Below are 27,243 nucleotides of genomic sequence, written 5' to 3'. Positions count from 1 at the left end.
AGATTTAAAAAAAAAAAAAAAAAAAAAGGACCATGTCAATTCTTTTTGCAGATTTGCTGCGTTTCTGCACCCATTCCATAATAGAAATCCGCAGGGGAAAGAAAAAAAAAAGGAAGAAATCCGCACAAAAATCTGCAACGTGTGCACATAGCCTAATACTCTTAATGCCCAAGGTAAATAATTCTGGAGCAGCCCCTTAAGTTTCAGGTTTGTGGACAAGGTCTGATGTGTATTCAGTGCCTTGCGAAAGTATACGGCGCCCTGCAACTTTTCATCCTTTTCCCACATATCAGGCTTCAAACATAAAGATACCAAATGTAAATTTTTGGTGAAGAATCAAAAACAAGTGGAACAAAATTGTGAAGTTGAACGAAATTTATTGGTTATTTTACATTTTTGTGGAAATTCATAAACTGAAAAGTGGGGCGTGCAATATTATTCGGCCCTGTAACTTAATACTTTGTTGCGCCCCTTTTGCTGCAATTACAAGTCTCTTGGGTTCTGTCTCTATCAGTTTTGTACATGGAGAGACTGAAATTCTCGCCCATTCTTCCTTGGCAAACAGCTCGAGCTCAGTGAGGTTTGATGGAGATCGTTTGTGAACAGCAGTTTTCAGCTCTTTCCACAGATTCTCCATTGGATTGAGGTCTGGACTGTGACTTGGCCATTCTAACACCTGGATACGTTTATTTGTGAATCATTCCATTGTAGATTTTGCTTTATGTTTGGGATCATTGTCTTGTTGGAAGACAAATCTCCGTCCCAGTCTCAGGTCTTTTGCAGACTCCAACAGGTTTTCTTCAAGAATGGTCCTGTATTTGGCTCCATCCATCTTCCCATCAATTTTAACCATCTTCCCTGTCCCTGCTGAAGAAAAGCAGGCCCAAACCATGATGCTGCCTCCACCATGTTTGACAGTGGGGATGGTGTGTTCAGGGTGATGAGATGTGTTGCCTTTATGCCAAACATATCGTTTGACATTGTTGCCAAAAAGTTTGATTTTGGTTTCATCTGACCAGAGCACCTTCTTCCACATGTTTGGTGTCTCCCAGGTGGCTTGTTACAAACTTTAAACAACACTTTTTATGGATATCTTTGAGAAATGTCTTTCTTCTTGCCACTCTTCCATAAAAGCCAGATTTGTGCAGTATACGACTGATTGTTGTCCTATAGACAGACTGTCCCACCTCAGCTGTAGATCTCTGCAGATCATCCAGAGGGATCATGGGCCTCTTGGCTGCATCTCTGATCAGTCTTCTCCTTGTTTGAGATGAAAGTTTAGAGGGACGGCCGGGTCTTGGTAGATTTGCAGTGGTATGATACTCCTTCCATTTCAATATGATCGCTTGCACAGTGCTCCTTGGGATGTTTAAAGTTTTGGAAATCATTTTGTATCCAAATCCGGCTTTAAACTTCTCCACAACAGTATCACGGAGCTGCCTGTTGTGTTCCTTGGTCTCCATGATGCTCTCTGTGCTTCACACAGAACCCTGAGACTATCACAGAGCAGGAGCATTTATACGGAGACTTGATTACACACAGGTGGATTATATTTATCATCATTAGGCATTTAGGACAACATTGGATCATTCAGAGATCCACAATGAACTTCTGGAGTGCGTTTGCTGCAGTAAAGGGTTGAGTAATATTACACGCCCCACTTTTCAGTTTATGAATTTCCACAAAAATGTAAAATACCCAATAAATTTCATTCAACTTCACAATTGTGTTCCACTTGTTGTTGATTCTTCACCAAAAATTTACATTTGGTATCTTTAGGTTTGAAGCCTGATATGTGGGAAAAGGTTGGAAAGTTCCAGGGGGCCGAATACTTTCACAAGGCACTGTACAGGCTATCAGAGACCCCACTGCTGTAATGTGAGGGGCTGCACGGACCAGTGTGACTATTATTCTCCATGGTGATGGCAGAGTAACCCTGCTCCACACACTGTGTACAGTGCGCCCCCTGCTGGAGGGATCCAGCCCTGTGGTTATCGGCCAGGTGTTTACTTTCTGGGCCGGTCTGCAGGGAGCGGCGCAAGACTAATCCTGCAGTTCCTCCAACCACAGTCAGTCATCACCATGGAAACATGGCTGACAGGAAACAAATGCACTGGTGAGGGGAAACTGAGCACTGATGAGCCAAATGAATGGTTAGGTGGGCTGTCAGTGCAGGACAGGACGCGAGGACCCCACCGCGCCCCGAGTGCAAGATGTGCGGGAAGAGACGCGAGGACCCCAGCGTACCCCGAGTGCAAGGTGTGCAGGAAGAGACGCGAGGACCCCACCGCGCCCCGAGTGCAAGGTGTGCAGGAAGAGACGCGAGGACCCCACCGCGCCCCGAGTGCAAGATGTATAGGAAGAGAAACGAGGACTCCACCGTGCCCCAAATACAAGATGTGCAGGAAGAGACGCGAGGACCCCACCGTGCCCCGAGTACAAGATGTGCAGGAAGAGAAACGAGGACCCCACCGTGCCCCGAGTACAAGATGTGCAGGAAGAGACGCGAGGACCCCACCGTGCCCTGAGTACAAGATGTGCAGGAAGAGACGCGAGGACCCCACCGTGCCCCGAGTACAAGATGTGCAGGAATAGACGCGAGGACCCCACCATGCCCGGAGTGCAAGATGTGCAGGAAGGGACGCGAGGACCCCACCGTGCCCCAAGTGCAAGATGTGCAGGAAGAGACGCGAGGACCCCACCGCGCCCCGAGTACAAGATGTATAGGAAGAGAAACGAGGACCCCACCGCGCCCCAAGTACAAGATGTGCAGGAAGAGAAACGAGGACCCCACCGCGCCCCAAGTACAAGATGTGCAGGAAGAGACGCGAGGACCCCACCGCGCCCCGAGTAACAGATGTATAGGAAGAGATGCGAGGACCCCACCGTGCCCCGAGTACAAGATGTGCAGGAAGAAAACCGAGGACCCCATTGTGCCCCGAGTACAAGATGTACAGGAAGAGACGCGAGGACCCCACCGTGCCCCGAGTGCAAGATGTGCAGGAAGAGACGCGAGGACCCCACCGCGCCCCGAGTACAAGATGTGCAGGAAGAGACCCAAGGACCCCACCGCGCCCCGAGTACAAGATGTGCAGGAAGAGATCCGAGGACCCCACCGCGCCCCAAGTACAAGATGTGCAGGAAGAGACGCAAGGACCCCACCGTGCCCCGAATACAAGATGTGCAGGAAGAGACGCGAGGACCCCACCGTGCCCCGAGTACAAGATGTGCAGGAAGAGACGCGAGGACCCCACCGCGCCCCGAGTACAAGATGTGCAGGAAGAGACGCGAGGACCCCACCGCGCCCCGAGTGCAGGAAGAGATCCGAGGACCCCACCGCGCCCCGAGTGCAGGAAGAGATCCGAGGACCCCACCGCGCCCCGAGTACAAGATGTGCAGGAAGAGACGCAAGGACCCCACCGTGCCCCGAGTGCAGGAAGAGACGTGAGGACCCCACCGTGCCCCGAGTGCAGGAAGAGACGTGAGGACCCCACCGTGCCCCGAGTGCAGGAAGAGACGCAAGGACCCCACCGTGCCCCGAGTGCAGGAAGAGATCCGAGGACCCCACCGCGCCCCGAGTACAAGATGTGCAGGAAGAGACCCAAGGACCCCACCGCGCCCCGAGTACAAGATGTGCAGGAAGAGATCCGAGGACCCCACCGCGCCCCAAGTACAAGATGTGCAGGAAGAGACGCAAGGACCCCACCGTGCCCCGAATACAAGATGTGCAGGAAGAGACGCGAGGACCCCACCGTACCCCGAGCGCAAGATGTGCAGGACAAGATGCGATGACCTCGCTGTGCCCGAGGATGACACTTAAGTATGCCGCAGTAGAACAGTGAGCAGAGGGCGGCAGAGCTGGTTGCAGCTCTGGCTGGGACTAGAGTAGGATAATTATTATAATTACTATTATCTGTGATTACAGTGAGCTGTAAGGAGCGTTATCCGGGGCGGCACCGGCCTGTACATTATGGTGGTGACTCAGTCCTGGCGCTGCACTCGATGTTACTCAAGCACACAGGTTACCACGGAGCCACCATCATCCCAAGCGGCGTATACTAAGCAGACATATTGTAGCGCGGACACACGATGTGTTGAACTCTGGAGCCGTAGGCCAGTGGTGGCCATAATGTACCGCAGCCACAGGTGTCATACACGTCAGTTGTAGGCCAGTGGCGGCCATATTGTACCGCGGCCACAAGTGTAATACGCAGGAGCCGTAGGCCAGTGGTGGCCATATTGTACCACAGCCACAGGTGTCATACACGTCAGTTGTAGGCCAGTGGCGGCCATATTGTGCCACAGGTGTCATACACGGGAGTCGTAGGCCAGTGGCGGCCATATTGTACCGCGGCCACAGGTGTCATACACGGGAGTCGTAGGCCAGTGGTGGCCATATTGTACCGCAGCCACAGGTGTCATACACGGGAGTCGTAGGCCAGTGGCAGCCATATTGTACCGCGGCCACAGGTGTCATACACGGGAGTCGTAGGCCAGTGGCAGCCATATTGTACCGCGGCCACAGGTGTCATACACGGGAGTCGTAGGCCAGTGGCAGCCATATTGTACCGCGGCCACAGGTGTCATACACGGGAGTCGTAGGCCAGTGGTGGCCATATTGTGGCGCAGTCACAGGTGTCATATGGAGGAGGCGTAGGCCAGTGGCGGCCATATTGTGGCGCAGTCACAGGTGTCATATGGAGGAGGCGTAGGCCAGTGGCGGCCATATTGTACCGCGGCCACAGGTGTCATACACGGGAGTCGTAGGCCAGTGGTGGCCATATTGTACCGCGGCCACAGGTGTCATACACGGGAGTCGTAGGCCAGTGGCGGCCATATTGTACCGCGGCCACAGGTGTCATACACGGGAGTCGTAGGCCAGTGGTGGCCATATTGTGGCGCAGTCACAGGTGTCATATGGAGGAGGCGTAGGCCAGTGGCGGCCATATTGTGGCGCAGTCACATGACATTGGGCTTGTTAGGAAATCTCATTTATATAAAACCTGTACAGGAAAATTAGATAAAGATTAAATCCAGGAGTGTAACACACCGAGCGGGGGAGGGGACTACTACCACCCCCAGCATCCCTCAGGATTAACACCCGTGTCCCTTCATTATCCTTAAGATGGCGGAGAGCAAAGGCTCATGGGAAATCACACTGTAAGAATGAGGGGGACAACCACCACCACCATCATCATCATCCACCATCATCATCATAACTCAGGAGATTATTGGGAGAGGGGCAGGGTCACATGTCAGTCACAGAGCAGTGGATTATGGGTACAGCACTGAGGGGGCGCTCACACAACGACGGCGGCGGTGGTCGCCCCCTGCTCCAGCCCTTGTGTCATCGGGGAAGGAGACTCCTCCAGGCTCCCAAAAGTTGGAGAAGGTCTGAGGAGGGGCGTCCGCTCGTTGTCACTCTCCTCGCCGCCGCCGCGCTCGCCGTCTGCTGCCTCTCGTCCACCATCATCAGAGTCCGAATCATCTTCTGAGCGCAGGACGCGGCACTTACAGATGGGGCAGCTCCGCTTGGTCTTTGTCAGCCAGGGGTCGATACAAGCGCAGTGATACGCTGCAACGAGAGGGGAAAGAGCGGGAGCCCCCAGTGAGCCAGCGCCAGACAGCCCCCCCCCCCCCCCAGTGAGCCGGCGCCAGACAGCCCCCCCCCCCCCCCAGTGAGCCGGCGCCAGACAGCCCCCCCCCCCCAGTGAGCCGGCGCCAGACAGCCCCCCCCCCCCCCCCCCAGTGAGCCAGCGCCAGACAGCCCCCCCCCCCCCAGTGAGCCGGCGCCAGACAGCCCCCCCCCCCCCCCAGTGAGCCGGCGCCAGACAGCCCCCCCCCCCCCCCAGTGAGCCGGCGCCAGACAGCCCCCCCCCTCCAGTGAGCCGGCGCCAGACAGCCCCCCCCCCCCAGTGAGCCGGCGCCAGACAGCCCCCCCCCTCCAGTGAGCCGGCGCCAGACAGCTCCCCCCAGACAGCCAGCACCCAGACAGACAGCCCCCCCCCAGTGAGCCGGCGCCAGACAGCCCCCCCCCCCCCCCCAGTGAGCCGGCGCCAGACAGCTCCCCCCAGACAGCCAGCACCAGACAACCCCCCCAGACAGCCAGCACCCAGACAGCCCCCCCCCAGTGAGCCAGCGCCAGACAACCCCCCCAGACAGCCAGCGCCCAGACAGCCCACCCCCCCAGTGAGCAGGCGCCAGACAGCCCCCCCCCCAGTGAGCCGGCGCCAGACAGCTCCCCCCAGACAGCCAGCACCCAGACAGCCCCCCCCCCAGTGAGCCAGCGCCAGACAACCCCCCCAGACAGCCAGCACCCAGACAGCCCCCCCCAGTGAGCCAGCGCCAGACAACTCCCCCAGACAGCCAGCACCCAGACAGCCCCCCCCCAGTGAGCCGGCGCCAGACAGCTCCCCCCAGACAGCCAGCACCCAGACAGCCCCCCCCAGTGAGCCAGCACCAGACAGCCCCCCACAGTCAGCCAGTGCCCAGACACCCTGCTACGATGCATTCTGGGAGGTGTAGAGTTACCAACAAGCGCTGCAGCAAGCACTACAACTCCCAGGATGCGGCACAGCAGCTCCCGGCACAAGCACTACAACTCCCAGGATGCGGCACAGCAGCTCCCAGCACAAGCACTACAACTCCCAGGATGCGGCACAAGCACTACAACTCCCAGGATGCGGCACAAGCACTACAACTCCCAGGATGCGGCACAGCAGCTCCCGGCACAAGCACTACAACTCCCAGGATGCGGCACAAGCACTACAACTCCCAGGATGCGGCACAAGCACTACAACTCCCAGGATGCGGCACAGCAGCTCCCGGCACAAGCACTACAACTCCCAGGATGCGGCACAGCAGCTCCCGGCACAAGCACTACAACTCCCAGGATGCGGTACAGCAGCTCCCAGCACAAGCACTACAACTCCCAGGATGCGGCACAGCAGCTCCCGACACAAGCACTACAACTCCCAGGATGCGGCACAAGCACTACAACTCCCAGGATGCGGCACAGCAGCTCCCGACACAAGCACTACAACTCCCAGGATGCGGCACAAGCACTACAACTCCCAGGATGCGGCACAGCAGCTTCCAGCACAAGCACTACAACTCCCAGGATGCGGTACAGCAGCTCCCAGCACAAGCACTACAACTCCCAGGATGCGGCACAAGCACTACAACTCCCAGGATGCGGTACAGCAGCTCCCAGCACAAGCACTACAACTCCCAGGATGCGGCACAAGCACTACAACTCCCAGGATGCGGCACAGCAGCTCCCGACACAAGCACTACAACTCCCAGGATGCGGCACAAGCACTACAACTCCCAGGATGCGGCACAAGCACTACAACTCCCAGGATGCGGCACAAGCACTACAACTCCCAGGATGCGGCACAGCAGCTCCCAGCACAAGCACTACAACTCCCAGGATGCGGCACAGCAGCTCCCGGCACAAGCACTACAACTCCCAGGATGCGGCACAGCAGCTCCCGGCACAAGCACTACAACTCCCAGGATGCGGCACAGCAGCTCCCAGCACAAGCACTACAACTCCCAGGATGCGGCACAGCAGCTCCCAGCACAAGCACTACAACTCCCAGGATGCGGCACAAGCACTACAACTCCCAGGATGCGGCACAAGCACTACAACTCCCAGGATGCGGCACAGCAGCTCCCGGCACAAGCACTACAACTCCCAGGATGCGGCACAGCAGCTCCCGGCACAAGCACTACAACTCCCAGGATGCGGCACAGCAGCTCCCAGCACAAGCACTACAACTCCCAGGATGCGGCACAGCAGCTCCCGGCACAAGCACTACAACTCCCAGGATGCGGCACAGCAGCTCCCGGCACAAGCACTACAACTCCCAGGATGCGGTACAGCAGCTCCCGGCACAAGCACTACAACTCCCAGGATGCGGCACAAGCACTACAACTCCCAGGATGCGGCACAAGCACTACAACTCCCAGGATGCGGCACAGCAGCTCCCGGCACAAGCACTACAACTCCCAGGATGCGGCACAGCAGCTCCCGGCACAAGCACTACAACTCCCAGGATGCGGCACAAGCACTACAACTCCCAGGATGCGGCACAGCAGCTCCCGGCACAAGCACTACAACTCCCAGGATGCGGCACAGCAGCTCCCAGCACAAGCACTACAACTCCCAGGATGCGGCACAGCAGCTCCCAGCACAAGCACTACAACTCCCAGGATGCGGCACAGCAGCTCCCAGCACAAGCACTACAACTCCCAGGATGCGGCACAGCAGCTCCCGGCACAAGCACTACAACTCCCAGGATGCGGCACAGCAGTTTATCACTCACCATGAGAGCAGGGCAGGACCCGCAGCTTGTCGCCCTCCTCGTACTCCTCCAGACAGATGGCGCACACGTCGTACTCGTCTCCTGGGATATAAAGGCAGACTGGTGTTATAAACGCTCTGGACATTATAACGGTATCACCCAGGTCACATGACCGCAGCCACACTCCAGGATTTGCCTGGGGCGCCATCTAGTGGTCAGCACTGGTAACTGCGCCTAAACGCGAGGCTTAGTAATAAACTTGGCGGTCACAGTGCAAAGAGCAGCGCTCATCTCCGATAAGGAGGACGCAGACCGTTCACCTCCCGCCACCGCCCCACACCCAGGATATAGCGGGTGAGCAGATCAGGTGACTGCGCCCCTCCCCCGTGTATAACCCCAGCACTCACCCTTCTTGAACTTGTGGATTGGGATTTTCTTCAGCTGATCCTTAGTCAGTCGGTTCTTCCTCAGCTTCCTCCGATGCTGCACGCAGCGCACAATCTGCAGCAAAAGGGGAGGAGCAACAAACAGCCAATCACAAAAAAGAGCCTTCGGCAGAACCACAAGTCCCAGTCTTGCTCCCAGCACTCACCATGACGGTGCACATGACGAGGATGATGATAACGATGACGACGATGAACGGGATGAAGTAATAACCCAGATTGAAGGGATAATCAGGGAGCAGGAAGACGTGAGCACTGCGGAGAGAGGGGCGTTAGCCGAGCGCGGGAGAGGCCCCCGCCAAGGGGCCCGAAAGGACCCCGCAACTCCAAGGGGCCCAAAAGGACCCCACATTCCTAGGACAAGACTTACTAGTTGTAATAAGTGAACTTCTCTGACAGGTTCTTCCCGGCTGTCGCTCCCGTAAACACTGCGGGAATGGTGATCTCATCGCGAATGTGCTCTGTGAGAACGAAGACAGAAGAGGCGGCATGAGGAGCGGCGACGGGGGCGCGAGGAGCTGTGAGAGTGAAGGAGAGAGCGGCGACGGGGGCGCGAGGAGCTGTGACAGTAAAGGAGAGAGCGGCGACGGGGGCACGAGGAGCTGTGACAGTGAAGGAGAGCGCGGCGACGGGGGCACGAGGAGCTGTGACAGTGAAGGAGAGAGCGGAGACGGGGGGCGAGGAGCTGTGACAGTGAAGGAGAGCGCGGCGACGGGGGCACGAGGAGCTGTGACAGTGAAGGAGAGAGCGGAGACGGGGGGCGAGGAGCTGTGACAGTGAAGGAGAGCGCGGCGACGGGGGCACGAGGAGCTGTGACAGTGAAGGAGAGAGCGGAGACGGGGGGCGAGGAGCTGTGACAGTGAAGGAGAGCGCGGCGACGGGGGCACGAGGAGCTGTGACAGTGAAGGAGAGAGCGGAGACGGGGGGCGAGGAGCTGTGACAGTGAAGGAGAGCGCGGCAACGGGGGCACGAGGAGCTGTGACAGTGAAGGAGAGAGCGGCGACGGGGGCACGAGGAGCTGTGACAGTGAAGGAGAGAGCGGAGACGGGGGGCGAGGAGCTGTGACAGTGAAGGAGAGCGCGGCGACGGGGGCACGAGGAGCTGTGACAGTGAAGGAGAGAGCGGCGACGGGGGCACGGGGAGCTGTGACAGTGAAGGAGAGAGCGGAGACGGGGGGCGAGGAGCTGTGACAGTGAAGGAGAGCGCGGAGACGGGGGCGCGAGGAGCTGTGACAGTGAAGGAGAGAGCGGAGACGGGGGCGCGAGGAGCTGTGACAGTGAAGGAGAGAGCGGAGACGGGGGCGCGAGGAGCTGTGACAGTGAAGGAGAGCGCGGCGACGGGGGCGCGAGGAGCTGTGACAGTAAAGGAGAGAGCGGCGACGGGGGCGCGAGGAGCTGTGACAGTGAAGGAGAGAGCGGTGACAGGGGCACGAGGAGCTGTGACAGTGAAGGAGAGAGCGGAGACGGGGGGCGAGGAGCTGTGACAGTGAAGGAGAGCGCGGCGACGGGGGCACGAGGAGCTGTGACAGTGAAGGAGAGAGCGGCGACGGGGGCACGGGGAGCTGTGACAGTGAAGGAGAGAGCGGAGACGGGGGGCGAGGAGCTGTGACAGTGAAGGAGAGCGCGGCGACGGGGGCGCGAGGTGCTGTGACAGTGAAGGAGAGAGCGGCGACGGGGGCACGAGGAGCTGTGACAGTGAAGGAGAGAGCGGCGACGGGGGCACGAGGAGCTGTGAGTGAAGGAGAGAGCGGTGACGGGGGCACGAGGAGCTGTGACAGTGAAGGAGAGGGCGGTGACGGGGGCGCGAGGGGCTGTGACAGTGAAGGAGAGAGCGGTGACGGGGGCGTGAGGAGCTGTGACAGTGAAGGAGAGAGCGGTGACGGGGGCGCAAGGAGCTGTGACAGTGAAGGAGAGAGCGGCGACGGGGGCGCGAGGAGCTGTGACAGTGAAGGAGAGAGGTGACAGTGAAGGAGAGAGCGGTGACGGGGGCACGAGGAGCTGTGACAGTGAAGGAGAGAGCGGCGACGGGGGCGTGAGGAGCTGTGACAGTGAAGGAGAGAGCGGCGACGGGGGCGCGAGGAGCTGTGACAGTGAAGGAGAGAGCGGTGACGGGGGTGCGAGGAGCTGTGACAGTAAAGGAGAGCGGTGACGGGGGCACGAGGAGCTGTGAGAGTGAAGGAGAGCACCTCAGGGGCGAGAGGAGCAGCACTGGGAGGAGTGGGCGAGAGGAGCAGCACTGGTAGGAGTGGGCGAGGGGAGCAGCACTAGGAGGAGTGGGCGCGAGGAACAGCACTGGGAGCAGCGGGCGAGGGGAGCAGCAGGCGAGGGGAGCAGCACTGGGAGGAGTGGGCGCGAGGAGCAGCACTGGGAGCAGCGGGTGAGGGGAGCAGCACTGGGAGGAGTGGGCGCGAGGAGCAGCACTGGGAGCAGCGGGCGAGGGGAGCAGCACTGGGAGCAGCGGGCGAGGGGAGCAGCACTGGGAGCAGCGGGCGAGGGGAGCAGCACTGGGAGGAGTGGGCGAGGGGAGCACAGACTTGCAGGAACTATAGAGAATGGTGGGCCACTCACCGTCATTCCAGGCCATATTCAGCAAGGCGTCCGAATCTACATTATAAACTATAGCAGCATCATAACCCGACCGCTGAGCGTGCAGGACCTGGGCGAGAATACACAAGGTGTCACCCTACAGGAGGCGGGGTCACAGCTCCCTCACTATCACCCTGCAGGGGGTGGGGCTTATTTATTTTGAATACCTTAACATCAAAGTTGCATTCGAACCTCCGTATGAGGGCGATGAATATGGTGCGGTTGTCCCTCAGCGGCGGGGGGGTGATGGGGGTGCAGGCGTTCTCTGGGACGGCGTGGATGATATAACCCTGTTACATGGAGAAACTTATTATACCCACAGTCCTGGGATTATGTTCCTATCTGGGGTCCCCGGCCTTCTACGTATCCCCCCGGTCCCCACTCACCCTCAGTCCATCGAGAGGCAGCGGAAATCCGAACTGTGCAGGGAGGTCCGGAAACTCCTCCAGCTCCGTCCTGTTCTTATCCGAGTACTGGAAGGAGAAGCAGCTGTAATAACAGTATAATGTACCGGCCAGAGCTGTAATAACAGTATAATGTACCGGCCCCCCATGTACACCGGCCAGAGCTGTAATAACAGTATAATGTACCGGCCAGAGCTGTAATAACAGTATAATGTACCGGCCAGAGCTGTAATAATAGTATAATGTACCGGCCGCACGGACCCTCAGTACTAATGCTCATGATGGCCGTGCACAGTGCAGGTCTCCTCTCCCGGATTCTGCCCCATATAATATACGGTATATACCTGTCTTACCGCATAGATATTGCCCTCGGACGCTCCGGCGCAGCAGAGCAGGAACAGGAGGGATCCGAGGAGACGCAGCGGCCGCTTCTCCATAGTCTCCTGTAATAGAGGATGAGGAAAGGGACAAAAGTAAGGGGGGGGTGAAGCGGAGACCCGTCGTGACAGAGGTTGTGGTGCGGAGACCCGTCGCGACAGAGGTTGTGGTGCGGAGACCCGTCGCGACAGAGGTTGTGGTGCGGAGACCCGTCGCGACAGAGGTTGTGGTGCGGAGACCCGTCGCGACAGAGGTTGTGGTGCGGAGACCCGTCGCGACAGAGGTTGTGGTGCGGAGACCCGTCGCGACAGAGGTTGTGGTGCGGAGACCCGTCGCGACAGAGGTTGTGGTGCGGAGACCCGTCGCGACAGAGGTTGTGGTGCGGAGACCCGTCGCGACAGAGGTTGTGGTGCGGAGACCCGTCGCGACAGAGGTTGTGGTGCGGAGACCCGTCGCGACAGAGGTTGTGGTGCGGAGACCCGTCGTGACAGAGGGGCAAGACCCCTTTGGAGACAGAGACCTATCAATCCCACCAGCGCTGTGACGATTCACCGGCTTCGGAGTGATGCACGCGATCTACATCCTCTGGGTCAGAAGCCGACTAGTGACCGCTCGCTGCCTCGATCCATACAGGGTGCGATATAAAGAGGGTGATAATACAGGGTGCGATATAAAGAGGGTGATAATACAGGGTGCGATATAAAGAGGGTGATAATACAGGGTGCGATATAAAGAGGGTGATAATACAGGGTGCGATATAAAGAGGGTGATAATACAGGGTGCGATATAAAGAGGGTGATAATACAGGGTGCGATATAAAGAGGGTGATAATACAGGGTGCGATATAAAGAGGGTGATAATACAGGGTGCGATATAAAGAGGGTGATAATACAGGGTGCGATATAAAGAGGGTGATAATACAGGGTGCGATATAAAGAGGGTGATAATACAGGGTGCGATATAAAGAGGGTGATAATACAGGGTCTAATAACAGGAGAGTAATAAGACGGGGTGTGATTAGCAGGGTAATAATAAGACAGGGTGCGATATCTGGAGGGTAATAATATTATTATTATTTATTTATATAGCACCATTAACCCCTTCACCCCACAGCCAGTTTTCACCTTCCTGACCACGGTCCCTTTATGAGGTTATAGTTTTTTTGTGAAAAAACAGAAATTTGGTGAAAATTTCACAATTTTCAAACTTTTACTTTTTATGCCCCTAAATCAGAGTCATATCACACAAAATAGTTACCGGTAATAAGTAACATTTCCCACATGTCTACTTTACATCAGCACAATTTTGGAAACATTTTTTTGTTAGGGAGTTATAAGGGTTAAAAGTTGACCAGCGATTTCTCATTTTCACACCATTTTTTTTTTTTAGGCACCACCTCACATTTGAAGTCATTTTGAGGGGTCTATATGATAGAAAATACCCAAGTGTGACACCATTCTAAAAACTACACCCCTCAAGGTGCTCAAAACCACATTCAAGAAGTTTATTAACCCTTCAGGTGCTTCACAGGAATTTTTGAAATGTTTAAAAAAAAAATGGAACATTTAACTTTTTTTCACAAAAATTTTTAGTTCAGATCCAATTTGTTTTATTTTCCTAAGGGTAACAGAATAAATTGGACCCCAAAAGTTGTTGTTCAATTTGTCCTGAGTACGCTGATACCCCGTATGTGGGAGAAAACTACTGTTTGGGCGCATGGCAGAGCTCAGAAAGGAAGGAGCGCCGTTTGGAATGCAGACTTAGATGGATTGGTCTGCAGGCGTCACGTTGCGTTTGCAGAGCCCCGAATGCACCTAAACAGTGGAAACCCCCCACAACTGACCCCATTTTGGAAACTAGACCCCCCCAAGGAACTTATCTAGATGTGTTGTGAGAACTTTAAACCCCCAAGTGTTTCACTACAGATTATAACGCAGAGCCGTGAAAATAAAAAATATTTTTTTTCCCACAAAAATGATTTTTTAGCCCCCCAAATGTTTATTTTCCCAAGGGTAACAGGAGAAATTGGACCCCAAAAGTTGTTGTCCAATTTGTCCTGAGTACACTGATAGCCCATATGTTGGAGTAAACCCCTGTTTGGGCGCATGGGAGAGCTCGGATGGGAAGGAGCGCTGTTTTATTTTTTCAATGCAGGAATTGAGATCGGACGCCATGTCGCGTTTGGAGAGCCCCTGATGTGCCTAAACAGTGGAAACCCCCCAATTATAACTGAAACTCTAATCCAAACACACCCCTAACCCTAATCCCAAAGGTAACCCTAACCACACCTCTAACCCTGACACACCCCTAATCCTAATCCCAACCCTATTCCCAACCGCAAATGTAATCCAAACCCTAACCCTAACTTTAGCCCCAACCCCAACCCTAACTTTAGCCCCAACCCTAACTGTAGCCTTAACCCTAGCCCCAACCCTAGCCCTAACTTTAGCCCCAACCCTAACCCTAGCCCTAACCCTAACTGTAGCCTTAACCCTAACTGTAGCCCCAACCCTAACTGTAGCCTTAACCCTAACTGTAGCCTTAACCCTAGCCACAACCCTAGCCCTAACCCCAACCCTAACTTTAGCCCCAACCCTAACTGTAGCCTTAACCCTAACTGTAGCCTTAACCCTAACTGTAGCCTTAACCCTAACTGTAGCCTTAACCCTAACTGTAGCCTTAACCCTAACTGTAGCCTTAACCCTAACTGTAGCCTTAACCCTAACTGTAGCCTTAACCCTAACTGTAGCCTTAACCCTAACTGTAGCCTTAACCCTAACTGTAGCCTTAACCCTAACTGTAGCCTTAACCCTAACTGTAGCCTTAACCCTAACTGTAGCCTTAACCCTAACTGTAGCCTTAACCCTAACTGTAGCCTTAACCCTAACTGTAGCCTTAACCCTAACTGTAGCCTTAACCCTAGATACAACCCTAGCCCTAATCCCAACCCTAACCGCAAACATAACCCAAACCCTAACTTTAGGGTCAGTACGATTACAGCGACACCTCATTTATATCATTTTTTTATGTTTTGGCGCTTTTAGGGTATGTCCACACGTTGCAGATTTGCCTGCGGATTTTTCTGCACTAAATCCGCAGGTCTTGGCAGAAAACGCAGGTGCGTTTTTGATGCGGTTTTTGCACGGTTTTGACGTGTTTTTTGCGCGGTTTTTGATGCTGTTTTTTGTGCAGTTTTGTATGTGTTTTTGAAAGCTAAATAAAGAAGCCCACATGATGCGTTTTTTGCCCATAGACTTGTATGGCCATACGTCGCGTCCGTCGTGCACTGCATGCGTCGTGTTTTGGCGGACCGTCGTCACAAAAAAAGCTCAGGGAAACGTTTTTGCGTCCGCCATTTCCTACAGCGCATGCGCGGATGGAACTCTGCCTCATCCTCCCCAGACTTCAGAATGGGCAGCTGATGGGTTGAAATACTGCATCCGCTGCCCACGTCGTGCATAATTTTCACGTGTGTCAGTACGTAGCGCCGATGCATAGCGACGGACCCGTACCGACGCAAGTGTGAAAGTGGCCTTAGCGACCGGATTGCGCCAGATGGCCACATGTTTCATCCGTTTTTTGCAGGATCCGCAAAAAAATAAAAAAAACTGTTTCCGCCGGACGGAGATAACATACAGAGGAAAGTTTTTTTTCTGTCCGGTGAAAAAACGTGTAGCGACGGATCCGGCAAAAAAATGTATGAAACAGATGTGAAATGATGAACCCGGACTCCAAATCCGGTTTCTCATGAATTTTTTCCATTGAAATGAGCACATTTTCCGTTCTCTCTTTCTAAAAAACGGATCAGTTGCATCAGTTTTTCACTATTTGCAATGGATCCGTTTTTCTACAAATTCACCGGATCCTGCCTGACGGAAACAAACTGATGTGTGAAAGTAGCCTCACTATCCATATATCTATCTACATCTATCCATCAGGCAGGATCTGGTGAATTTTTGAAAAAACGGATCCATTGCAAATAGTGAAAAACTAATGCAACTGATCCGATTTTATTTTTTTTGAGAGAGAGAGAGAATGAAAGATGTGCATGATTTCAATGGAAACGTGCACGAAAAAAAGGATTCGGAGGCCGGATTCTTCATTTCACATCTCAGTTTCATACATTTTTTGCCGACTCCGTCGCTGTGCGTTTTTACGCCGGACAGAAAAACCGTTCTTCTGTACGTTTTTTCCGTCCGCCGGAAACAACTTTTCTGAAGGATCCGGCAAAAAACGGATGAAACGTGTGGCCATTAGGCGTAATCTGGCGCTAATACAACTCTATGAGAAAAAAAATGGATCTGGCGGAAAAAAACAGATGTGTGAAAGCTGCCAGATATATGGATAGATACATCTATGTATCTATAGATCTATCTATAATATATCTATAGATCGATATAGCCATAGATATATAATAGAAAGGCCGATGTTTCTTAATGAGTGTTTAAGGGAAAAAACGGCGTGGGCTCCCGCACTTAGCCCCTCTCTTCCCACTCCCGTGTAGCGGTGGGATATGGGGTAATAAGGGGTTAATGTCACCTTGCTATTGTAAGGCGACATTAAGACGGGTTAATAACGGAGAGGCGTCAATAAGACGCCTATCCATTATTAATCCAATAGTAAGAAAGGGTTAATAAAACACGCATACATTAGGAAAAAAGTATTTTAATATTTTTCATTTAACCATCCTTCAGCGCCTGCAGAAAATGTAAAATAATAAACCGTATACTACCTGTCCGCCGTAGTCCAATTAATAACGAGTGTCCCACGACGATCTCCCCTATAGAACAGTGACATCGGGTGATGTCACTGCTCTATAGGACCCTCAGTGACACAATGACAGGAGACAATGGTTCCTGCAGTGCATCACTGAGGTTACCTTAGGACAAAGTCTCACTTTATGGCAAAAGCTGCGTGGGAAAATTTCTCACACAGCAATGCCAAAAGTGAGACTAGGGACTATTTTTTACAGTGGCGGAGGAATACAGTTCGGAAGGATACCTTCATCCCGTCATTGTGTTCCTGGAGCCCCTGGAGAGCGGTTGCATCAGCTGATGCTGCCGTTCTCCACGGGAGATCGTCGTGGGACACGCGTGGATTTCTGCGGACAGGGAGTATATTGGTTGTTTGTTATTTTAATATTTTTTACAGATGACACTGGTTTCGGGAAACAAAGTGACAAGTAATGGTGAGTATGTACTCTATGTTGTATGTACTGCATGCATGTAGTATGCATGCATGTAGTAGGCATGTTTTTTTTTGTTTTACATTCAACACATTAGCCGGATGATGGGACTACTGTCCCATCATTGGCTAAAGTGTCAATCACTGTCATTGTAGCAGGCATCGTCCGATGGGACTTGTAGTCCCATCGGACGATGCCTGCACACAAACACCCCCGAAAGGCCCACACAGACCCCCGTCAGGCCCACACAGACCCCCAGCAGGCCCGCACAGACCCCCGAGAGGCCCACACAGACCCCCGAGAGGCCCATACAGACCCCCGGCAGGCCCACGCACAGACTCCGCCCACACTCTTCCCCCTCCCGATCTGCAGCATTTCCCCCGCAGCTAAACAGAAGATCTTTTTTTACATCTGCGGTTTTGCTGCGGAATTGCCCGACTTAATGCAAATCAATGGGTGCAGAAACGCTGCAGATCCGCACAAAGAATTGACATGCTGCGGAAAAATACAACGCTGAGTTTCCGCGCGTTTTTTTCCGCAGCATGTGCACAGCGGATTTTGTTTTCCATAGGTTTACATGGTACTGTAGACCGCATGGAAAACTGCTGCAGATCCGCAGCGTCAAAAACGCTGCGGATCCACGGTAAAAACCGCAACGTGTGCACAGGGCCTTATACAATAAAAACTATTTTATACAAATAAATAATTATTTTTGCATCGCTTTATTCTGAGGACTATAACTTTTTTATTTTTTCACTGATGATGCTGTATGGCGGCTCAAGATGACGTTTTCCGCGGTACCATGGTTATTTATATCCGTCTTTTTGATCACGTTTTATTGCACTTTTTGTTCGGAAGTATGATGATAAAGCGTTGTTTTTTGCCTTTTTTTTACGGTGTTCACTGAAGGGGTTAACTAGTGGGACAGTTTTATAGAGCGGGTCGTTACGGACGCGGCGATACCAAATATGTGAACTTTTATAGGTTTTTTTTATTTATATAAATAAATGGATTTATTGGAAAATATTTTTTTTTTTTCTTTATTTGGGGATTTTTTAAAATTTTTTATTATACATTCTATTTTTTTTTTACTTTATAGAGATGGATTAGCCGGGCAGCAGAGTTGAGGACAGACTGGAGCGGTACAAGAGAGTTAGCAGGAAGGCCACAGAGGAGGGTGTTGCAGTAGTCGAGGCGGGAGATGATGAGGGCATGCACAAGAGCTTTAGTAGATTGTGGGCTGAGGAAGGGACGGATTCTGGCAATATTTGTGAGTTGGAGGCGACAGGAGGTGGCAAGAGTTTGGACGTGCGGTTTGAAGGACAGGGCAGAGTCGATAGTTCCCTGGAGGCAGCGGATTTCAGGTGCGGGAGAGACTGCGATGCCGTTTACCATAATAGATAGATCGGGTAGGGGGGATACGTGGGATGGAGGAAAGATGATGAGTTCGGTTTTGTCTACATTGAGTTTTACGAAGTGAGAGGTGAAGAAGGAGGACATGGCTGATAGATACTCCGGGATTCTGGACAACAGGGAGGTGACATCTGGGCCAGAGAGGTAGATCTGAGTGTCGTCTGTCATGATATGTACTTTTGCCCTGTCCTGTATTTGAATAATATGCCATTTGATGTATGTAACTGTTCTCTGGTTTCTATTAGCTGTAATTTATGTATTTTCTTGTGCTGGGAGTTCACCTGTAACAATATGTCTCCTTCCCCCAATACTTGCAGCCCTGAGCTCTAATGTAATTAAGCTTTGTCAACATCACTAGTGGAGGAATAGCCATTCTTCCTCACAGCAGGTGGCTAGTCAAATGTACATACTACATAGACTACGTGGAGCCCACCAGTCTAGAATCTTCTGGTGGACCCAACCATTGAATAGAAGGTGTGACCCCTACCCCCCTTCATGGGCGGATCCCAGGAGCTCAGACAATCCATTCTTATTTTGAGATCAGATGTGAGTTGATCCTTGAAGGAGAAGGAGTGGGGATTCTTAGCTGAGGCAAGACCCCACGCCCATCTGGGACTGCGGAAGCGAACGGGGCGAGACTTGAGCTGAGGACATATCTCGTTGTTCGTGAGATTGTTTTGGGATCCCTTGGACTCGTGTGGACTATTGCTTTGTTAGCTGGCACAAGGATTATCGGGAGGTGCCCCGAACCTGTTCCGTTGGACTAATTGTGGACTCTGTAGATCTACCTGCATGTGTTGTTCCAGCGTTCTTGATAATAAATCTGTGGAATCATCCCTTGGCCTGTTGTCCCTTCTTGCTCTGCCGTACACCCCGTCACAAACTGGTTGGCAGCAGAGGGACCAGAGCAGAAGGAATGGAGGACAAAGGCCCATCAACATCGGGAACCAACACCGCAGAGTACAAGAACTGGACTTTGGGGAGCCTACAATCAAAGGCCCGTGAAGTAGGAGTCCGTTTTAAGGGACTCTCCAAGGAGCAGCTTATTGAGGCTTTGGAAAGGAGTTCGCCTGCAAGATGACGCTGAGGAAGGATCCTCACAGCAAATGGAGGAAAGACTGCAGCCGGAGGTAAATACCCAAAAAAGTCAGTGGGTTATGTGGTACGAGGAGGAGTTGGCATTGCTGGGAGAAGAGGCCACCATAGACTATAAGAAAGAGGCCATTCACCGAGCTCAAGAGAGGGACAGGGAGGCCATTCACAGAGCTGAGGAGAGGGAAAGGGAGGCCATTCACAGAGCTGAGGAGAGGGAGAGGGAGGCCATTCACAGAGCTGAGGAGAGGGAGAGGGAGGCCATTCACAGAGCTGAGGAGAGGGAGAGGGAGGCCATTCACAGAGCTGAGGAGAGGGAGAGGGAGGCCATTCACAGAGCTGAGAAGAGGGAGAGGGAGGCCATTCACAGAGCCGAGGAGAGGGAGGCCATTCACAGAGCCGAGGAGAGGGAGGCCATTCACAGAGCCGAGGAGAGGGAGGCCATTCACAGAGCCGAGGACAGGGCTCAGGAGATGGCATTGCTGGAGAGGCAGATCGCTTTGGAAGCAGCTAGAAGCTCCAGACAGACTAACCCCAGCACCCACCATGAGGGAACTCCCCAGAGTGTCTCGCAAAGACTTCAAGCCCTTTAATGAGGCTGCAGGCGACATTGAGGGCTTCTTCCAGGACTTTGAGCATCAGTGTCGATTAATGGAAGTCCCGGAAAGGGACCGAGTCCGACATCTGGTGGGGCTCTTAGAGGGTGGAGCTGCCGCAGCCTATAGAGCTATGGACCCTCATGGGAACTGTGAGTATGCGGAGATTAAATGGACTATTCTAGAACATTATGCTGTTACCCCAGACACTTACAGGACTTAGTTCCGTACTTTAGCCTGTGATGAGGAAGTGTCTTCCAAGATGTATGCCCACAGACTCAAACAAATATGTCATCGCTGGCTGGAGGCAGAGGCCTTAACCTGGGAGACCTTCCTCCAGGTTATCCTACAAGAGCAGTTTTACTTCAAGTGCCCTGCTGAGATCCGGGAATGGGTGCGTGAGAGGAGACCGGCCACTGTGGAGGAAGCTGCAGCTCTAGCTGATGAGGCTCTCACCATCAAGCCTCAGTGGAGGGTTCTGTTGGAGGATGGAGAGAGGCCTACCAGCTCCACAACACCGGTGGCCCCCTGTTCTTCTGTCCCTATTGTTCCCCGTTCCTCTAAGCCACCACCTCATGCTGATACCCATGTAAATGTGCCTCCAGTTGCTTCTACTGCGTTTTCTGGAATACGACGAGGAGAGGAAGTAGCAGAGCGCAGGTGTTATGGTTGTGGGCATCCGGGGCATCTGCAGGCCTCATGCCCAGCCAGCCCATGGAGGAGTCGTCCTCAAAACCCTACAGCACCTTCAGGTGGGGGCCGGCCTCCAGGTTCCCTTACCCCTCGCCCAAGAGGACACCTTGGATGGAGTGAGACCCAGCACAGATGCTATCGATGTGGACAGCCAGGGCATCTGCAAGCCTCCTGCCCAGCTGTTCAAATGAGGATTAATCCTGTACCCAGTCGTATTATTAATTATGTACAGCCAAGTGCCATGGAGGACGACGTGTCACCACTACGTGAGGACTGGCCTAGTGCTTCACCCACCCATGTTGCACCACTAGGAGTTTATGGTGTGCGACCTGCAGCTATGACGACTTCTGCTCATCGAGGTAAGCACTTGCAGGAGGTCGTGCTGGATGGACAGAGACTTATTGGATTTTGTGACTCAGGGGCTTTCCTCACACTGGCTGATCCCCGAGTGGTTCAGCCTGAGGCAATCCATCGAGGACCTGGGATTGTCATTGAACTGGCTGGTGGACAATGGAGGACTATTCCCACAGCCACTGTGGATCTGAACTTTGGTTTTGGGGTCAGGCGATGTGTGGTTGGGGTGATGGGTGGTCTGCCTGCAGATGTTCTCCTGGGCAATGATGTGGGAGAGCTACGATGCCAATTCGTGGCAGCATGAAGCCACATGTAAGTTACGCTCTGCCTATGTGTACTTAACCAGCGACCTGTAGAGGTCCCTGGTACGTACACAAATTGGGAGGGGAAGGGATTGTCATGATATGTACTTTTGCCCTGTCCTGTATTTGAATAATATGCCATTTGATGTATGTAACTGTTCTCTGGTTTCTATTAGCTGTAATTTATGTATTTTCTTGTGCTGGGAGTTCACCTGTAACAATATGTCTCCTTCCCCCAATACTTGCAGCCCTGAGCTATAATGTAATTAAGCTTTGTCAACATCACTAGTGGAGGAATAGCCATTCTTCCTCACAGCGGGTGGCTAGTCAAATGTACATACTACATAGACTACATGGAGCCCACCAGTCTAGAATCTTCTGGTGGACCCAACCATTGAATAGAAGGTGTGACCCCTCCTACCCCCCTTCATGGGCGGATCCCAGGAGCTCAGACAATCCATTCTTATTTTGAGATCAGATGTGAGTTTATCTTTGAAGGAGAAGAGTGGGGATTCTTAGCTGAGGCAAGACCCCAAGCCCATCTGTGACTGCAGAAGCAAACGGGGCGAGACTTGAGCTGAGGACAGATCTCGTTGTTCGTGAGATTGTTTTGGGATCCCTTGGACTCGTGTGGACTATTGCTTTGTTACCGGGAGGTGCCCCCGAACCTGTTCCGTTGGACTAATTGTGGACTCTGTAGATCTACGTGCATGTGTTGTTCCAGCGTTCTTGATAATAAATCTGTGGAATCATCCCTTGGCCTGTTGTCCCTTCTTGCTCTGCCGTACACCCCGTCACATCGTCCGCATACAGGTGGTACTGGAAGCCATGAGACTTTATGTGATGTCCTAGGCCAAGGGTATAGATGGAAAAAAGTAGGGGCCCCAGGACAGAGCCTTGAGGGACACAAACAGAGAGGGAGGGATGAGGAGGTGATGTGGGAGTGGGAAACGCTAAATGTGCGGTCGGAGAGGTATGAGGCAATCCAGGACAGGGCGAGGTCTTTGATGCCAAGGGAAGAAAGAATCTGTAGCAGTAGGCAGTGGTCGACTGTGTGGAAGGCAGAAGACAGGTTGAGAAGGAAGCGGATGGAGAACTGTGTTAGCTTTGGCTGTGAGTCATTAGTAATTTTTGTCAGGGCAGTTTCGGTGGAGTGGTGGGGGCGGAAGCCAGATTGGAGGTTGTCAAGGAGAGAGTTAAGGTTCCTTCACACTGAACAACGATAACGATAGCGATCTGTGACGTTGCAGCGTCCTGGCTAGCGATATCGTTGTGTTTGACAGGCAGCAGCGATCTGAATCCTGCTGTGACATCGTTGGTCGGAGAAGAAAGGCCAGAACTTTATTTCGTCGCTGGATCTCCCGCAGACATCGCTGAATCGGCGTGTGTGACGCCGATTCAGCAATGTCTTCACTGGTAACCAGGGTAAACATCGGGTTACTAAGCGCAGGGCCACGCTTAGTAACCCGATGTTTACCCTGGTTACCAGCGTAAACGTAAAAAAAACCAAACACTTCATACTTACATTCCGGTGTCTGTCCCCCGGCGCTGTGCTTCTCTGCACTGTGTAAGCGCCACCCGGAAAGCACAGCGGTGACGTCACCGCTCTGCTTTCCGGCTGGCGCTCACAGTCAGTGCAGAGAAGCACAGCGCCGGGGAACAGACACCAGAATGTAAGTATGAAGTGTTTTTTTTTTTTTTTTACGTTTACGCTGGTAACCAGGGTAAACATCGGGTTACTAAGCGCGGCCCTGCACTTAGTAACCCGATGTTTACCCTGGTTACCCGGGGACTTCGGCATCGTTGCTCGCTGGAGAGCTGTCTGTGTGACAGCTCCCCAGCGACCACACAAGGACTTTCCAACGATCACGGCCAGGTCGTATCGCTGGTCGTGATCGTTGGAAAGTTGCTGAGTGTGACGGTACCTTTAGATGAGAGGTGGGAGGAAGGTTGACCATGGACATGCTGCTCAAGGAGTTTTGAAGCAAACGGGAGCAGTGATATGGGGCGGTAGCTGGGCATAGCAGTTGGGTAAAGGTTAGCCTTTTTGAGGATGGGTGTGATGGTGGCATGTTTGAAGGCCGAGGGGAAGGTACCAGAAGACAGCGATAGGTTGAAGAGATGGGTTAGGGCTGGAATGAGCATATTAGTGAGGTTGAGGAGCAGGTGGGAAGGGATGGGGTCAAGTGCACAGGTGGTGAGGTGCGATTTGGAAAGGAGGTGAGTAAGTTCTCCTTCAGTGATGATGGAGAGTGAGGTTATTAGGGAAGCGCAGAGGTCTGGTATATGGAGTGGTTGGGGTGGTGGAACAGTTAGGGTTTGCCTTGTTTGGTCGATCTTGTTTGTTAGGAGGGCAATAATAACACGGGGTGCGATATCTGGAGGGCAATAAGATGAGGTGTGTTATGTGGAGGGTAATAAGATGAAGTGTGATATCTGGAGGGTAATAACACGAGGTGCGATATCTGGAGGGTAATAATAAGACGGGGTGCGATATCTGGAGGGTAATAATAAGACGGGGTGCGATATCTGGAGGGTAATAATAAGACGGGGTGCGATATCTGGAGGGTAATAATAAGCCGGGGTGCGATATCTGGAGGGTAATAATAAGTCGGGGTGCGATATCTGGAGGGTAATGATATGCCGGGGTGTGATATCTGGAGGGTAATAATTAGCCGGGGTGTGATATCTGGAGGGTAATAGTAAGACGGGGTGCGATATCTGGAGGGTAATAGTAAGACGGGGCGTGATATCTGGAGGGTAATAATTAGACGGGGTGCGATATCTGGAGGGTAATAAGACGGGGTGCGATATCTGGAGGGTAATAATAAGCCGGGGTGCAATATCTGGAGGGTAATAATAAGTCGGGGTGCGATATCTGGAGGGTAATAATAAGTCGGGGTGCGATATCTGGAGGGTAATAATAAGCCGGGGTGTGATATCTGGAGGGTAATAATTAGCCGGGGTGTGATATCTGGAGGGTAATAGTAAGACGGGGTGTGATATCTGGAGGGTAATAATAAGACGGGGTGCGATATCTGGAGGGTAATAGTAAGACGGGGTGCGATATCTGGAGGGTAATAATAAGACGCAGTGTAATATCTGGAGGGTAATAGTAAGCCGGGGTGCGATATCTGGAGGGTAATAATCTTTATTTTTATATAGCGCTAACATATTATGCAGCGCTTTACAGTTTGCACACATTATCATCGCTGTCCCCGTTGGGGCTCACAATCTAGGTTCCCTATCAGTATGTCTTTGGAATGTGGGAGGAAACCGGAGTACCCGGAGGAAACCCACGCAAACACGGAGAGAACATACAAACTGTTTGCAGATGTTGTCCTTAGTGGGGCTTGAACCCAGGACTCCAGCGCTGCAAGGCTGCTGTGCTAACCACTGCGCCACCGTGCTGCCTAGGGTAATAGTAAGACGGGGTGCGATATCTGGAGGGTAATAATAAGACGGGGTGCGATATCTGGAGGGTAATAATAAGACGGGGTGCGATGTCTGGAGGGTAATAATAAGACGGGGTGCGATGTCTGGAGGGTAATAATAAGACGGGGTGCGATGTCTGGAGGGTAATAATAAGACGGGGTGCGATATCTGGAGGGTAATAATAAGACGGGGTGCGATATCTGGAGGGTAATAATAAGACGGGGTGCGATATCTGGAGGGTAATAATAAGACGGGGTGCGATGTCTGGAGGGTAATAATAAGACGGGGTGCGATGTCTGGAGGGTAATAATAAGATGGGGTGTGATGTCTGGAGGGTAATAATAACAAGGGGTGTGATGTCTGGAGGGTAATAATAACAAGGGGTGTGATATCTGGAGGGTAATAATAACAAGGGGTGTGATATCTGGAGGGTAATAATAACAAGGGGTGTGATATCTGGAGGGTAATAATAACAAGGGGTGTGATATCTGGAGGGTAATAATAACAAGGGGTGCGATATCTGGAGGGTAATAATAAGCCGGGGTGCGATATCTGGAGGGTAATAATAAGACGGGGTGCGATATCTGGAGGGTAATAATAAGACGGGGTGCGATGTCTGGAGGGTAATAATAAGACGGGGTGCGATGTCTGGAGGGTAATAATAAGATGGGGTGTGATGTCTGGAGGGTAATAATAACAAGGGGTGTGATATCTGGAGGGTAATAATAACAAGGGGTGTGATATCTGGAGGGTAATAATAACAAGGGGTGTGATATCTGGAGGGTAATAATAACAAGGGGTGTGATATCTGGAGGGTAATAATAACAAGGGGTGCGATATCTGGAGGGTAATAATAAGCCGGGGTGCGATATCTGGAGGGTAGCACACACACACGGTCCAGGCTGACGGTACACTGTATCTACACCTCTCCTACCTCCAGGATTGGATACCTGGCTGCGCTCCGGATCTCACCGTTGTGTCGCAGCCCCCGGTGCGGGTGTTACATTCTCCTCTCCGGCCCAGGACGCGGTATATCCGGCAGAGGACACCGGGCTCCGGTATATACTGTGCACGGTCCGGTATATACTGTGCACGGTCCGGGACTGAGCGGCGTCTCCTCCTCGGATTCTGTTTTCCTGTTCAGTCTCCTCCTGCTTCCTTCACTTCACATCCGGTAACTTCACATCCGCAAGAACACACAGTATATACCCCCTATACACAGTATATACACCCTATACACAGTATATACCCCCCTATACACAGTATATACCCCCTATACACAGTATATACCCCCCTATACACAGTATATACCCCCTATACACAGTATATACCCCCCTATACACAGTATATACCCCCTATACACAGTATATACCCCCCTATACACAGTATATACCCCCTATACACAGTATATACCCCCCTATACACAGTATATACCCCCCTATACACACAGTATATACCCCCTATACACAGCATTTAGCACTGCTGATCACACTGTTCATAAAGAATTATTATAAACAAAAAAATATGGCCACAGTGCTACATACTGTATAATGGCCGCACATGATCCTCCATACTGTATAATGACCGCACATGATGCTCAATACTGTATAATGGCCCCACATGATGCTCCATACTGTATAATGGCCCCACATGATGCTCTATACTGTATAATGGCCACACATGATGCTCCATACTGTATAATGACCGCACATGATGCTCTATACTGTATAATGGCCCCACATGATGCTCCATACTATATAATGGCCCCACATGATGCTCTATACTGTATAATGGCCACACATGATGCTCCATACTGTATAATGACCGCACATGATGCTCTATACTGTATAATGACCGCACATAATTCTCCATACTGTATAATGGCCACACATGATGCTCCATACTGTATAATGGCCACACATGATGCTCCATACTGTATAATGGCCACACATGATGCTCCATACTGTATAATGATCGCACATGATGCTCTATACTGTATAATGGCCACACATGATGCTCCATAATGGCCACACATGATGCTCCATACTGTATAA

General features: G+C 52.5%; 1 protein-coding gene across 6 annotated transcripts; it reads right to left on the bottom strand.

Moving 5' to 3' along the window:
• Window positions 1-4,975: 4,975 nt before the first annotated feature.
• On the bottom strand, window positions 4,976-26,329 carry RNF167 (ring finger protein 167). 6 transcript variants are annotated; one of them, XM_069767511.1, is made up of 10 exons: window positions 26,162-26,329; window positions 12,086-12,184; window positions 11,724-11,810; window positions 11,505-11,627; window positions 11,320-11,407; window positions 9,123-9,213; window positions 8,902-9,007; window positions 8,717-8,810; window positions 8,331-8,411; window positions 4,976-5,575 (listed from the first exon to the last, which is right to left on the bottom strand). In XM_069767511.1, exons 2-10 carry the CDS (start codon window positions 12,176-12,178, stop codon window positions 5,301-5,303), a joined length of 1,038 nt encoding a protein of 345 aa, XP_069623612.1. In that variant the 5' UTR covers window positions 12,179-12,184; window positions 26,162-26,329; the 3' UTR covers window positions 4,976-5,300. The 6 variants fall into 6 exon arrangements, with proteins under 6 accessions (XP_069623612.1, XP_069623609.1, XP_069623610.1 ...); XM_069767508.1 differs by having other exon boundaries at window positions 12,095-12,184; window positions 26,162-26,325; XM_069767509.1 differs by having other exon boundaries at window positions 12,095-12,184; window positions 26,124-26,324.
• Between the last annotated feature and the right edge of the window lie 914 nt (window positions 26,330-27,243).

Source organism: Ranitomeya imitator, chromosome 4, assembly GCF_032444005.1.
Source record: "Ranitomeya imitator isolate aRanImi1 chromosome 4, aRanImi1.pri, whole genome shotgun sequence".
In the NCBI taxonomy this organism is placed as follows: domain Eukaryota; kingdom Metazoa; phylum Chordata; class Amphibia; order Anura; family Dendrobatidae; genus Ranitomeya; species Ranitomeya imitator.
Note: the sequence above shows the minus strand (reverse complement) of the source record. Positions and strands in the feature narration are given on the sequence as shown.